The sequence below is a fragment of the Camellia sinensis genome, chromosome 12 (assembly GCF_055761805.1).
Source record: "Camellia sinensis isolate YWXY chromosome 12, ASM5576180v1, whole genome shotgun sequence".
Taxonomy (NCBI): domain Eukaryota; kingdom Viridiplantae; phylum Streptophyta; class Magnoliopsida; order Ericales; family Theaceae; genus Camellia; species Camellia sinensis.
Window position 1 is genome coordinate 148,163,462 of NC_138972.1, and position 12,431 is coordinate 148,175,892.

Here is a 12,431-nt window from a genome sequence, read left to right on the forward strand (position 1 = left end):
ATCAATTTTTTTTCTTGAACCAAGAAAATGTAAGAAATTTTGAGGCTACATATATATGAAAATAATATTATTTAATAAAATTCTTGAATTCAATATCACACCTAATAAGTGAGCGTCTCATCTATCAAGACAATCAGTCTTAAATTTTATCATATTTAATATGATAATGTTATTATTTATACATTCATATGATCTTCACACCTTTAATTAATGGGAAAATTGGTCTAACATCCCTCTCCAACTTTTAATAATGGGAGAGGTCCACAATATTTTTTTTATAGCCTAAAGTCCCTCACCCATACCCATATATCACACCTACCGTCTCATTCTCTCTCCATGCCCTGCCTCCTATTCCAAACCTTGGCCCCCTGAAATCAATTCCTTTCTCAACAACTCAATCCCCGAAATGTCCAAAATTGGATCCAATTTCCCAACAACCCAATCAGACACCTGTGCAATCTGTTGCCTGACTAAGACCCGAGAGTTCACTCTGATTGATGTAATTCTTGGTGGATCGATGAAGATATTGAGAGGGACACCAACCTCGGTAATAATGAGGTTCAAGGCAGTGTAGAGCCGGCTCATCACCACACTTTTGGGCATGATTTGGTGGTGCTAAAGGGTAGCAAAAGGGTGTGGATTTTGAGCAAGAAAGAGAATTACGATTTGGGTGTTGGTGATTTCTTGTTCACGCCGGCTGGGGATGTGCATTGGGTGAAGTATTTTGAGGATACTGAGTTTTTCATCAAGTGAGATGGGCATTAGGATCTTTTGATGGATGAGGATTTGATGCTGCCAATGCTTCTATTCAAAAGGAGATTTAGTTGGTGGGTTGGTGTGAAAATGGAGGTATGGGTGAGCAAACAAAAGAAAATTGTGTTAGCTTTTTAATCAATTTTTTCTGATTGAGTCAACGTACAAAGAAAATGGTTAGTAAATTGGAGAGAAATTCTGGAATTTTCAAAGAATTTCTCTGGGTTCAACCCAGAGAAAATTCAAATTTCTCTGGGTTCGTTTTGACCAATTTTTTCTGGGTTCATTTATAAACCAGAGAAAATTTAAATTTCTCTGAATTCATTTTAACTAATTTTCTCTGGATCAAAAAGACACATTATTTTATGAAATCCAGTGAAATTCCTGAATACATCTTCAAAAAACTAATCATCACATAAATTTATTCCAACAACTGTTAATAAGTTAAAACAAACCAAAAATGAAATTTGAACAAGACTAGAATTACCCACTGCAATATTCATCATTGATCAAATGACCCACAAATTTATGAACTAAAAAGTTCTACAAAAATCCTCAGAAATTTTGTCTGGAGTTTTGGTGAATTTCTGTGAGGTTGAACTGAATTTCTCTGGACTGAGAGAATTTCTCTGGATTGAAGTGAGTCCAGAGAAATTCTGGTAAGATTTTCTCTGTGAAGTCGATTTTTTTCTGGTGTTGATTGAATTTTTGATTAAATTTCTCTGGTTTGGATCAGAGAAATTCTCTGGTTTGGAAATCTATAGTTTGTTTATGTATATTTCTTGGTTTCAATGCTCACCAACCATTTGGTTTTGAGTAAATTTTAAGCTCATCATGAGATTACAGGTGTTTAGGGTTTGAAGGATTCTGACTTGTTTGCAATATATGTTAAAAGAGTTTGAATCTAGTGAAATTTCAATTTTCTCTGCCCTGTTTGAAATTTTCTATGTGTTATGTCCAGAGAAATTCGGAATTTTCTCTATAATGTGTCAAGAGAAATTCTCTAGATCAAATTTTCTCTGGATCGATGTTGAGGGACCTGAGACATTATAAAAATATTGAGTGTCATTTATGCTATAAAATCTTAAGACAAAATCTTAAGACCAGGGACCTTAAAAAAAATCCCCTTAATTAATTTAGAAATCATTAAAATTTTCAAAAATCTCTCCTCCTCCCTCTCAAAAAAAAAAAAAAAAAAAAAAAAAAAAAAAAAAAAAACAAACTTGTAAGTTGTAACCTTTTTTAATAGACCCATCATTATGTGATGCACACATGCCATTTGGGCCATTAGCTTTCATTCGATAACCAATTTTATCTAAAGCTAAAATTAAGGAAAATGTATGGTAGTTAAGAGGAGACTAGAATGTTCAGTCAATGGGAAACACAAAAAAACAGGGATAGACAAAATGATTGAGAAAAACAAAAATCAAAACATAAAAAAAAAATAGAGGAATAGAGGGGAAGAGAGAGCAATCTATCTTCTCATATTTTGCTTTCCCTTCAGTATTCTAATACTGAAGGGTAAAACAACAATTTGTTACAAAATCCAAGTCCTCTCTGTGTAGAACATAACCAACACAGAAGGATTAGGACCCATTTTGTTTTGATTGTTCTGTGCCAAGGTATGTTTTTTAATGCCTTTTTTAGCTTTTGTTCATTTTGAGCTATTTTATTGTGAAAAATATTTCACAAGCGATCTCTAAAATAGATTATGGTTGATAAAAAAAAAAAAGTATTTTTTTAGCATAATCTGCCATATGAAATTAATAGTCCAGATAAAATTTGGTAACTTTGTAAGCTTCCTGTTTTTTTTGTATATGATTATGTTTTCTTTAAATTTTTTGCAAAAAAACAAGAAACAAACAATATTTTGATTCGCCAAATTGTTCAAACTCTGTTTTTTTTTTTTTTAATTTATTTATTTTTATAGCCAAAACTATCATCAAGTGTATTTGTTGTCTCTAATTTTCAAAATAAAAAACAAAAAGGGTAAATTACACTTTTTAGTCCTGTAATTTAATTCGAATTTCATTTTGGTCCTTATTTTAATTTGAACAGCTTGAATCCTAAGTTGTAAATCCAATTCCATCTAAATTTGGTTAAAATTTTCTTCTTAAAGTGTTCCAAAACCTTTATCTTAACCTTTAATTTGAATGAAAAGATTAAATTAAAACCACACTTTAAATTGTAAGGAACAAATTCATCAATTTAAAACAATAAAAATAAAAATAAATTTGAGTCAAATTATGGAGCATGTCCATTGTTTCTTACCAAGTTTATCATCTGAACCATTTCAGGTTGACACTTCCATCATACAATAATACATAAAATCCAAACAATCCCTTAAAAATCCATATGGCTCCTCCAAGTAAGCTGAGAAAAGCCATAGGAGCCGTGAAGGACAAGACGAGTATCGGCTTAGCCAAAGTCGGTGCTAGCGCTTCCCTCTCCGACCTCGATGTAGCCATCGTGAAGGCCACGCGCCACGAGGAATGCCCAGCCGAGGAACGCCACATCCGCGAGATCCTCAGCCTCACGTGCTACTCACACGCCTACATCTCGGCTTGCGTCTCCACCATCTCAAAGCGGCTCAGCAAAACCAAGAACTGGGTGGTGGCTCTCAAAACCCTAGCCCTCCTCCAACGCCTCCTCGCAGATGGAGACCCTGCTTACGAGCAGGAGATCTTCTTCGCGACGAGGCGTGGGACAAGGCTGCTAAATTTGTCAGAGTTTAGGGACACTTCGCGGTCCAATTCGTGGGATTACTCGGCATTTGCGAGGACTTATGCTTTATATCTTGATGAACAACTTGAGTTTAGAATGCAAGGGAGGAGGGGGAAGAGAAGCGGGTTTACGCAAGATGAGGGAGAGGAGGAGGGAAGTCCGACGGCAGTGGCGGCGGTGGTGGTGGGGAGAGCGACGCCGGTGAGGGATATGAGGAATGAGAGGTTGTTTTCGAGGGTTCAGCATTTGATGCAGCTAATGGAAAGGTTTCTGGCATGCCGGCCTAGAGGTTAGTCTACTATATATACTTCAGATTTGTCCAAATGATTCAAATTGTTGACTTTGTATGGCTTAATGTGAACTACATGCTTGATTTTAGATTTGTCTAAATGACTCAAATTGTTCACTTTGTATAGCTGAATTTGAATATTATACACCGTGCGTGTTTTTATTTTTTATAAAACACTTTTTAAAAAGTATTACTTTTTTATTTTTCATGTTTTTTTATTTTTATTGAATTTTTTTAATATTTTCAATAATTTTTTTACTTTTTAGACACATCTAACATAAATACATTTAAAAAATAAAAAAAATTGTAAAAAAATATTTTAAAAATTTACTAAATACCAAAAATACAAAAAAAAATACAACAATTCAGTACATATTTTGTATTTTTATGTATTTATTAATTTTTTAAAATATTTTTTCACAAATTTTTTACTTTTTAAATATATCTAAATAAGGTGCATCTAAAAAAGTAAAAAAAAATGTTTAAAATTTTAAAAATATTCACTAAAAATAAAAAAATACAAAAATTAAAAAACTCAATTTTTAAAAAATTTAATCCAAAAAACTCAAACTAAACACACTGATATATGTATTATAATTAATTTATTAAAAAATTTATTAACTGTACTGATAACCTAATTAATTAGAATGTTATTTTTTTTTTCCCCTTAAAAGCTTGAGTGGGCTGTCATGTGGACAGTTGACAAATATTCCGATAAATTAAAGAGACGTTCTAGTTTTATTAAAAATCTTATTGAAAGCCACTTGATTGGATTATATTGGATTATATTGTCTGAAAAAATAATGGGTAATATAATTTTAAAAATAATTTGTTAATTATTTTTTAAATAAATATGTTCCGATCAAACAGTTTTTGATTTCTAATCAATCTAATTTTGCTATGCATGATTTTCTTTTAAAAATCATACAAAATCAACGATTTAAATTATCAAAGATAAATTCAAAATTAACCCACCGCAAGCCAGATTGGATAGTCCAAGATGATATAATTGGAAAAGAATTCAATGTGAGTCAATTTTTAATACCACTTTTACTATAATATATTATCACATGTGTCAATATATTATTAATGTAATGTGCCCATCATTTATATAATATAATACATGTTGTCTTGTGTATTAAAAAAATCCAATTACATAGTTGAATTTATTTTGATGGTATGAATTTATAACAATAATGTTATAATTACCATTTTTTTTTAACTATACCTTAACCATTGAATATTAATGCAATTTACAAGAAGAAAACTTATGTGGCAGTGGGTCTCACTCATGAATGATTTGGTGTATGTGTCTTTTTTTTTTTTTTTTTTTTGCCACCATATGCCACATCATTAGAGCCATCGTTAGAGCTCCAAATTTGGAGTTAGGAATTATTGTTCTTTATATGAGATCTATTACATTAATGATTGTGATTGTGCCACATGAAATTACATATCAAATATAACGAGCATAGCATTATTGATTTTATAATTTTGTTGTTAGACAAAAATAAATAATAAGTTATTTTGTCAGATAATTTTGAAATTTAAAAAAAAAATGTTACTAAACATTAGTTTCTTGTTCGTATCAAATTGAAACATAGAACTCTCAAGAATACTTATACCAATATTTATAAGTATTTTTGCTTCGATGGTTTGAAACAGGTTCAGCACAAGACAATAGGGTTGTGCTCATGGCTCTCTACCCAGTGGTGAAAGAAAGTTTCCAGATATACTACGACATAACAGAAATACTAGGTATCTTCGTCGATCGATTCACTGGCTTGGAGGTCCCAGATTCTGTCAAAGTCTATGAGATCTTCTGTCGTGTTTCGAAGCAGTACGATGAGCTTGACGAGTTCTACGCCTGGTGCAAGCATGACGGGATTGCGCGAGCTTCTGAGTACCCAGATGTTGAAAAAATTTCACAGAATAAATTGGATGCAATGGATGAGTACATACAAGAAAAGACCGTGGCGGAACGAAACAGGAAGGTCATATATTTGGATCAAAATAATGGTGAGGAGGAAGAAGAGACGAAGCCAAAATACGAAGAAGTTGTCGAAGAGGATATGAACACAATCAAGGCGTTACCGCCGCCTGAAGGATTTCCCGAGGAGCCAGAGGAGGAAGAAGTGAAGGAGGAGACGAAGGAGAAAGAGAAAGAGAATGACATCGAGAAAGAAGTCGATTTGTTGAACTTGGGTGCAGATGCGGTGACAAGCGAAGAACATGGAGATAAATTGGCTTTAGCTTTGTTTGATGGTGGTGCACCAACAACAACAACTCCGGCATGGGAGGCATTCAAAGATACAGAAAACTGGGAGACCGCGCTGGTTCAATCCGCGAGCCATCTGTCGAACCAACAGGCATCGCTGCCTGTTGGTTTCGACATGATGTTGCTCAACGGCATGTATCAACAAGGAGCAACCGTGCAAGCAATGGCTTCCTCAGGACACGTGTCCACAGGGAGTGCCAGCAGCGTCGCCTTTGGATCGGCTGGTAGGCCCGCTCCAATGTTGACGCTGCCCGCACCTCCTAGCGCAACAGACGGTACCGTTTCAACGAGCGCTGACCCATTTGCGGCGTCAGTGGTGGTGCCACCCCGGTCTTATGTCCAAATGGCGGAGATGGAGAAGAAACAGAGGTTGTTAGTGGAGGAGCAGCTGATGTGGCAACAATATACCAGGGATGGGATGCAAGGCCAAGTTGGCTTAACAAAGATACAACAACCAAACCCTTATCCTTGCAATATGGGTGGTTACACACATACTTATTGAAACCCATTTTACAACATAGTTGTTTTCTTACTCAACATTTTTTTAAAATTTTTTGGTGGGGAGTCTTGGGGTGGCTTAGTGGATTGAGAAGGGGGAATGAGATCACAAAAAAATTAAACCCCTCCTTTCGCTTTTGGTAGGGGAAGTGCACAAGTCAACATGTAAAGATAGACTTTGTAATCAATAGTGCTAAGCATACTCTGGATATGTTTGATTCACCTTATTTGGTTTTCAAACTCAAATGCAGATTTTAATTTATATATTTTTTAAAATGTATTTAATTTAAATATATTTAAGAAATAAAATATTTATAAAAAAAATTGAAAAATTTTATTAATAATGAAAAAATAAAACAAATAAAAAAAAAACAAAAAATGGCACATTTCTTAAATTTTTGTTTTTAGTGAATTTTGGTATAATTTTTTCATAAATATTTTACATATCTAAAAATTGTAAAAATGTGATTAAAATATGATTAAGAAAAAATCAATAAAAAAAATTCAAAAACCAAAAATATGTTTTGGGCTCTTTTCTCTTTCTTTGATCCCAACCTGTTGTTTGGATCTTTAATTTTTTGAGAGAACAGAAAAACGAAGTAGAAACTTTAATTTTTTTTTCTTTCCCAAATTTTTTGTTCTTCAAAAATTCAAAATAAACGAGCAACGTTGTAGGAGTGTCTCTATTTACACACCATATTTTATTTCAAGGCAAACAATTACTCAAGGCACACCTTTAATAATTTGATGAGTAAATATTTTGCTTAATACACACTACAATCTTCCATCTTTATTCCTGCTCACACACCCCACCCACAATCTTCCATCTTTACCCTCACTCACTCACACACCCCACCCACCCACGATATTCCATATCCCCTTCCATTCTCTATTTAAACCGGTGAAGACATGTTGCTCAATACTCTGTTTTTCTCATCAAAGACGTCGTCGGTGGTGCTCAACACAGTTGGAAACAACTTCACATTGGATAAGTGGTGTCACGACCCAACCCCAAGGGCTTAGGGTTAGAATCGTAACTTACTAACTTATTCTATTCGTAGCAAATTAAACTGGGCAAGCGGAAATAAAAATAATTAAATAGGAAATTATTTCATTTTACTATTTTAATAAGAGAAAATACATCTATAGGGCTTTTATTATTTAATTATTCAGTGACTGGCCCCGAATAGAAACAAAAGGGAGCAAAAATATTTTTTAAAAAAAGAAAAAGAAGACAAAACGGTGGTTCAACATCAATCCTTGTGCGGGTTTCATTACGTAAGGTTATGAGTTCCCCCTACATCTTGTCACTTGAAAGGGTAACAACTATAAACACACAGCAGAGTGAGAAATATTATGCCAAGAGTATAGGGAATACAAAATAACTATGGATAGTTAGTTAAGTCAAAACATTTACATAACTCAATTTGGTAAATAAATCATTTAAATGGCAGAAGCTGAAATACAAAGGTGCCGTTTGGTAACACTTACATTTTCAGTTTTCTGTTTATATTTACAAAAATTTTAAAAACTCAAATAAAAACTTGTTTGGTAAAATTTTTTATTTTTAAATCAGTGGTCTCAGTTTATAAATTTGGCCAAAAAATGAAAACACAAAAAATATGTTTCTGTTTTGAGTTTTCTGTTTTTTTTTTTAACCACCCAACACTAGCCACCACCCGCCACCATTTTCCACCACCGTCTTCCGCCACTACTACCCACCACCCACTCCCTACCACCACTCACCACCCACCTGCCACCACCACCCACCACCCACCACCCACCCACCCACTCACCATTGCCACTCACCTCTCGCCGCCGCCACCACCACCACCCACCACCCACCTGTCATTCACCCGCCACCACCCACCACCGCCGCCTACCTACTTGCCACCACCACTCACCACCCACCACCCACCTGCCACCACCATCCACCACCTGCCACCACCACCACCAATCACCTGCCACCCACACGCCACCACCACCCACCACCCATCACCACCACCACCATCACCCACCACCCACCCGCCACCCACCTGCCACCACCACCACCCACTCACTACCACCTACCACCGACCACCGCCACCCATCCACCCACCCACCACCACCACCCGCCACCACCCACTCGTCACCGCCACTCACCTCTCGCCGCCACCACCACCACCACTCTCTACCCACCTGCCATCCACCCGCCACCACCCACCACCCACCACTATCATCCACCGCCCGCCACCACCACCTACTTGCCACCACCACTCACCACCCACCTGCCACCACCAGCCACCCACCCGCCACCACCACCCATCACCACCACCACCATTACCCACCACCTACCCGCCACCCACATGCCATCACCACCCACCACCACTACCCACTCGTTACCACCTACCATCCGCCACCCACCTGCCACCACCACCACCACCACCACCCACTCACTACCACTCGCCACCGTCACCCACCCACCCACCCACCACCACCCACTAGCTACCACCCACCACCCGCCATCGTCACCCACCCACCCACCACCACCATCCACCCGCCACCACCCACCACCACCAGCTACCCACCACCCACCGTCACCACTTTCCACCACCGTCTTCCGCCGCCAATTGCCACCACTTGCCATTTCTCACTCTTTTTTATATTTTTAAATTTTTTTAAACATTTTGTCAATTACCAAACGTGTTTGTAGTTTATGTTTTTCTAAAAATAAACAAAAACCAGTTTATAAAATTTTTGTAAATATAAACTGAAAACGTAAACGTTACCAAACACATGTAAATAAATAACCATAACCACGGTACATAACAAAATAGAACATAACAGAGGTCACAGAAATGATAATCAGAACAGAGGTCAATGGATCCATGACAAACAGAGGATCACAAATTGGCCAAACAGAGGCCAATGGTTATTTAAGTCTCTCAATGCGTGGGACTCCTGTGGTGATACTTACAAAACATAATTGTTTATAAGGTCATAGTCAAATATTCTTTAAAATTTAAACAAACATATCTATGGTTTTCATTTTAAACAAATAGAGTTCAGAAATGAATCCACGTAACTGAAATATTAATATAATTTATAAAATATAACTTGTATTAATATAACTCATAAAATATAATTTGTATAAAATAAATTGTGGTATGTCAAAACATACGTAAAATATATTATGGTGACTCAATATATAATATAACTCACCTTAATATTGACCCTTATTATTTCCTTTGATTTTTCGATTTTTCCTTTACTTACTTTTCTGCCGAAGCCCTTTTGTCTTGGGTTTTTTTTTTTCCTTCTACTGGTACCAACATCACAACCCCCACCTATTTATATACTAAGTTGGGTGATGGCTCACCATTTACTTAATGACCCTAAGCGATGACTCACCACCCCTAGATGTACAGATGGCTCCACCTCACTACCTTAGTAATATTTGCAAATCCTTTCATTTAACAACAAATGTTGAAATAGATTTTTACTTGATTTGTCTAATTAATTCTATTCCTTCCAATCTTCTTATACTAATTAGTGATTAATTTAGCCCTCAAATAATTTTCTTCATCACATATTTGATAATTACAATAGTAAATTAATTTACATAGCACGTATAGCTTAGCTATTTTATTATTATGGTTATTATTATTAATTAATTTATTTATTAAATAATATATTATCACATACAACCATAATTATATATAACTATAAATATTTATGTGGTATTTAATTAAACACTTAGGGTGTCACATTTCTCCCCTCCTAAAAGGAAGTTTGTCCCCAAACTTGACGTACCTTAATTTTCGAAGAGGTGTTTGTATTTGGCTCGCATTTGACTTTCCGTTTCCTATGTAGCTTCTTCGATACGATGATTTCGCCATAAGACTTTTACCAGCGGTACGGTCTTGTTTCAGAGAACTTGATTACGACGATCGAAAATCTATACTGGTTGCTTTTTGTAAGAGAGATCCTCTTGAACTTCTAGGTTCTCATAATCAACAACATATTCTGGATCTCGAAGATACTGTTGAATCGTTGAAACGTGAAACACATTGTGGACATTGGATAGTTCAGGTAGTAGTGCAAGGAGATAGGCTACAGGACCAATCCTTTTCAGTATCACGAATGGCCCGATGTAACGCGGGTTTAACTTTTCTCACTTTCCGAATCGGATAAATCCTTTTGTTGGTGAGATCTTAAGGAACACATAATCCCCTACTTGAAATTCCAAGTCCCGTATCCGTATATCTGCATTACTTTTTTGGTGGCTCTGAGTAGTGCGAATTCGTTGTTGGATGAGTTAGATTTTCTCTCTTGTGACTTGCACGATCTCAGGGCCTATCAGTTTCATGTCCCCAACTTTCGTCCAACACAGAGGTGATCGACATCTCTTTCCATACAAAGTTTCATACGGTGCCATTCCAATGCTTGCTTGATAGCTGTTGTTATAGGCGAATTCCACTAAAGGTAGGTGCTCATCCCAGTTACCTTTGAGGTCCAACATGCATACACGTAACATGTCTTCCAATGTCTGGATTATTCTTTCGGATTGTCCATCAATTTGTGGGTGATAAGCAATGCTAAACTTTAGTGTGGTTCCCAAAGCTTCTTGTAATTTGTTCCAGAAGTGAGACACGAAGCGGGGGTCTCGGTTAGACATGATTGAAACTGGAATACCATGCAAACGAATAATTTCCTTGATGTATAAAGTGGCAAACTTATTAAGGGAGTACATGATTTTGATTGGTAAAAAATGTGCCGACTTTGTCAATCGGTCATCATTCTTCGAAAATGACTGTGGTAGCCCGACCACGAAGTCCATAGTGATGTGTTCTCATTTCTATTTAGGAATAAGGAGTGGTTGCAGCAATCCTGTAGGTCTCTGATGTTCTGCTTTAACATGCTGACAATGCAGACATTTAGAGATATGGCTTGTTATGTCTCTTTTCATTCCTATCCACCAGTAGTGTTCCTTTAGATCATGGTACATATTGGTGTTGCCAGGGTGGACTGCAAATCTGGAACTATGAGCTTCCACCAGTATCTTTTTCTTGAGTTTCGGAATGTCAGGTACACAAATTCGATTTCGAAATTTTAGTATTCCATTGCTTATAGTGAAATCAGGATCATGTGTACTCCTTTGCTCATCGTACTTTTTCTTCAAAAGTTTATCTTCACATTGGCACGCTTTAAATTCTTCAATCAATGTAGATTCCACGGTTATGTTGGCGAGTAGTCCATTGATCCTGCGGAAAACGAGAGTACATGCCAAACCTCTGGTCGTCTTTCGGCTCAGTGCACCACGTTAGCTTTGCATGGATGGTGATGGATCTCTATATCATAGTCTTTCATAAATTCTAGCCACCATCGTTACCTCATATTCAGTTCCTTCTGTGTGAACGGATATTTAAGACTCTTGTGATCAGTGTAAATCTCGCAAGTTGCACCGTAGAGATAATGACGCCAGATTTTGAGGGCAAAAATTACCGCAGCCAATTCAAAATCATGAGTTGGGTAGTTCTTTTCATGAGTCTTTAATTATCGCGAAGCATAAGCAATGACTTTTGCATAAGAACACAACCTAAACCATTGTATGAGGCATCACTATAAATTACGAACCCATCTACTCCTGGAGGGAGTGTTAGTACAAGAGCTGACACAAGTCGACGTTTTAATTCTTGAAAGCAATGCTCCTGTTTATCAGTCCATTCAAAGGGTGTGTTCTTCTGAGTTAGCTACGTCAAGGGTGATGCTATCTTTGAGAAATCTTGCACGAAGCGGCGATAATAGCTAGCTAGACCTAAGAAACTTCGGATTTCTAACACATTAGTAGGTCGTGGCCAGTCCATGATTGCTGTAACTTTTTGGGAGTCAACCGCGATGTCATATTTG

General features: G+C 36.6%; 1 protein-coding gene across 1 annotated transcript; it reads left to right on the forward strand.

Annotated features, from left to right (window-relative positions):
- The first annotated feature begins 2,992 nt into the window (after positions 1-2,992).
- LOC114312919 (putative clathrin assembly protein At1g03050) lies at positions 2,993-6,691 on the forward strand. The gene is made up of 2 exons (XM_028259211.2): positions 2,993-3,766; positions 5,432-6,691. Exons 1-2 carry the CDS (start codon positions 3,109-3,111, stop codon positions 6,544-6,546), a joined length of 1,773 nt encoding a protein of 590 aa, XP_028115012.2. The 5' UTR covers positions 2,993-3,108; the 3' UTR covers positions 6,547-6,691.
- The last annotated feature ends 5,740 nt before the right edge of the window (positions 6,692-12,431 follow it).

What these genes read in the sequence shown, in the direction of transcription:
- LOC114312919 (XM_028259211.2), top strand. Translation starts at nt 3,109, where the DNA reads ATGGCTCCTCCAAGTAAGCTGAGAAAAGCCATAGGAGCCGTGAAGGAC. An exon ending in TCTGGCATGCCGGCCTAGAG is followed by an intron (nt 3,767 to 5,431) that starts GTTAGTCTACTA and finishes GGTTTGAAACAG; the next exon opens with GTTCAGCACAAGACAATAGG.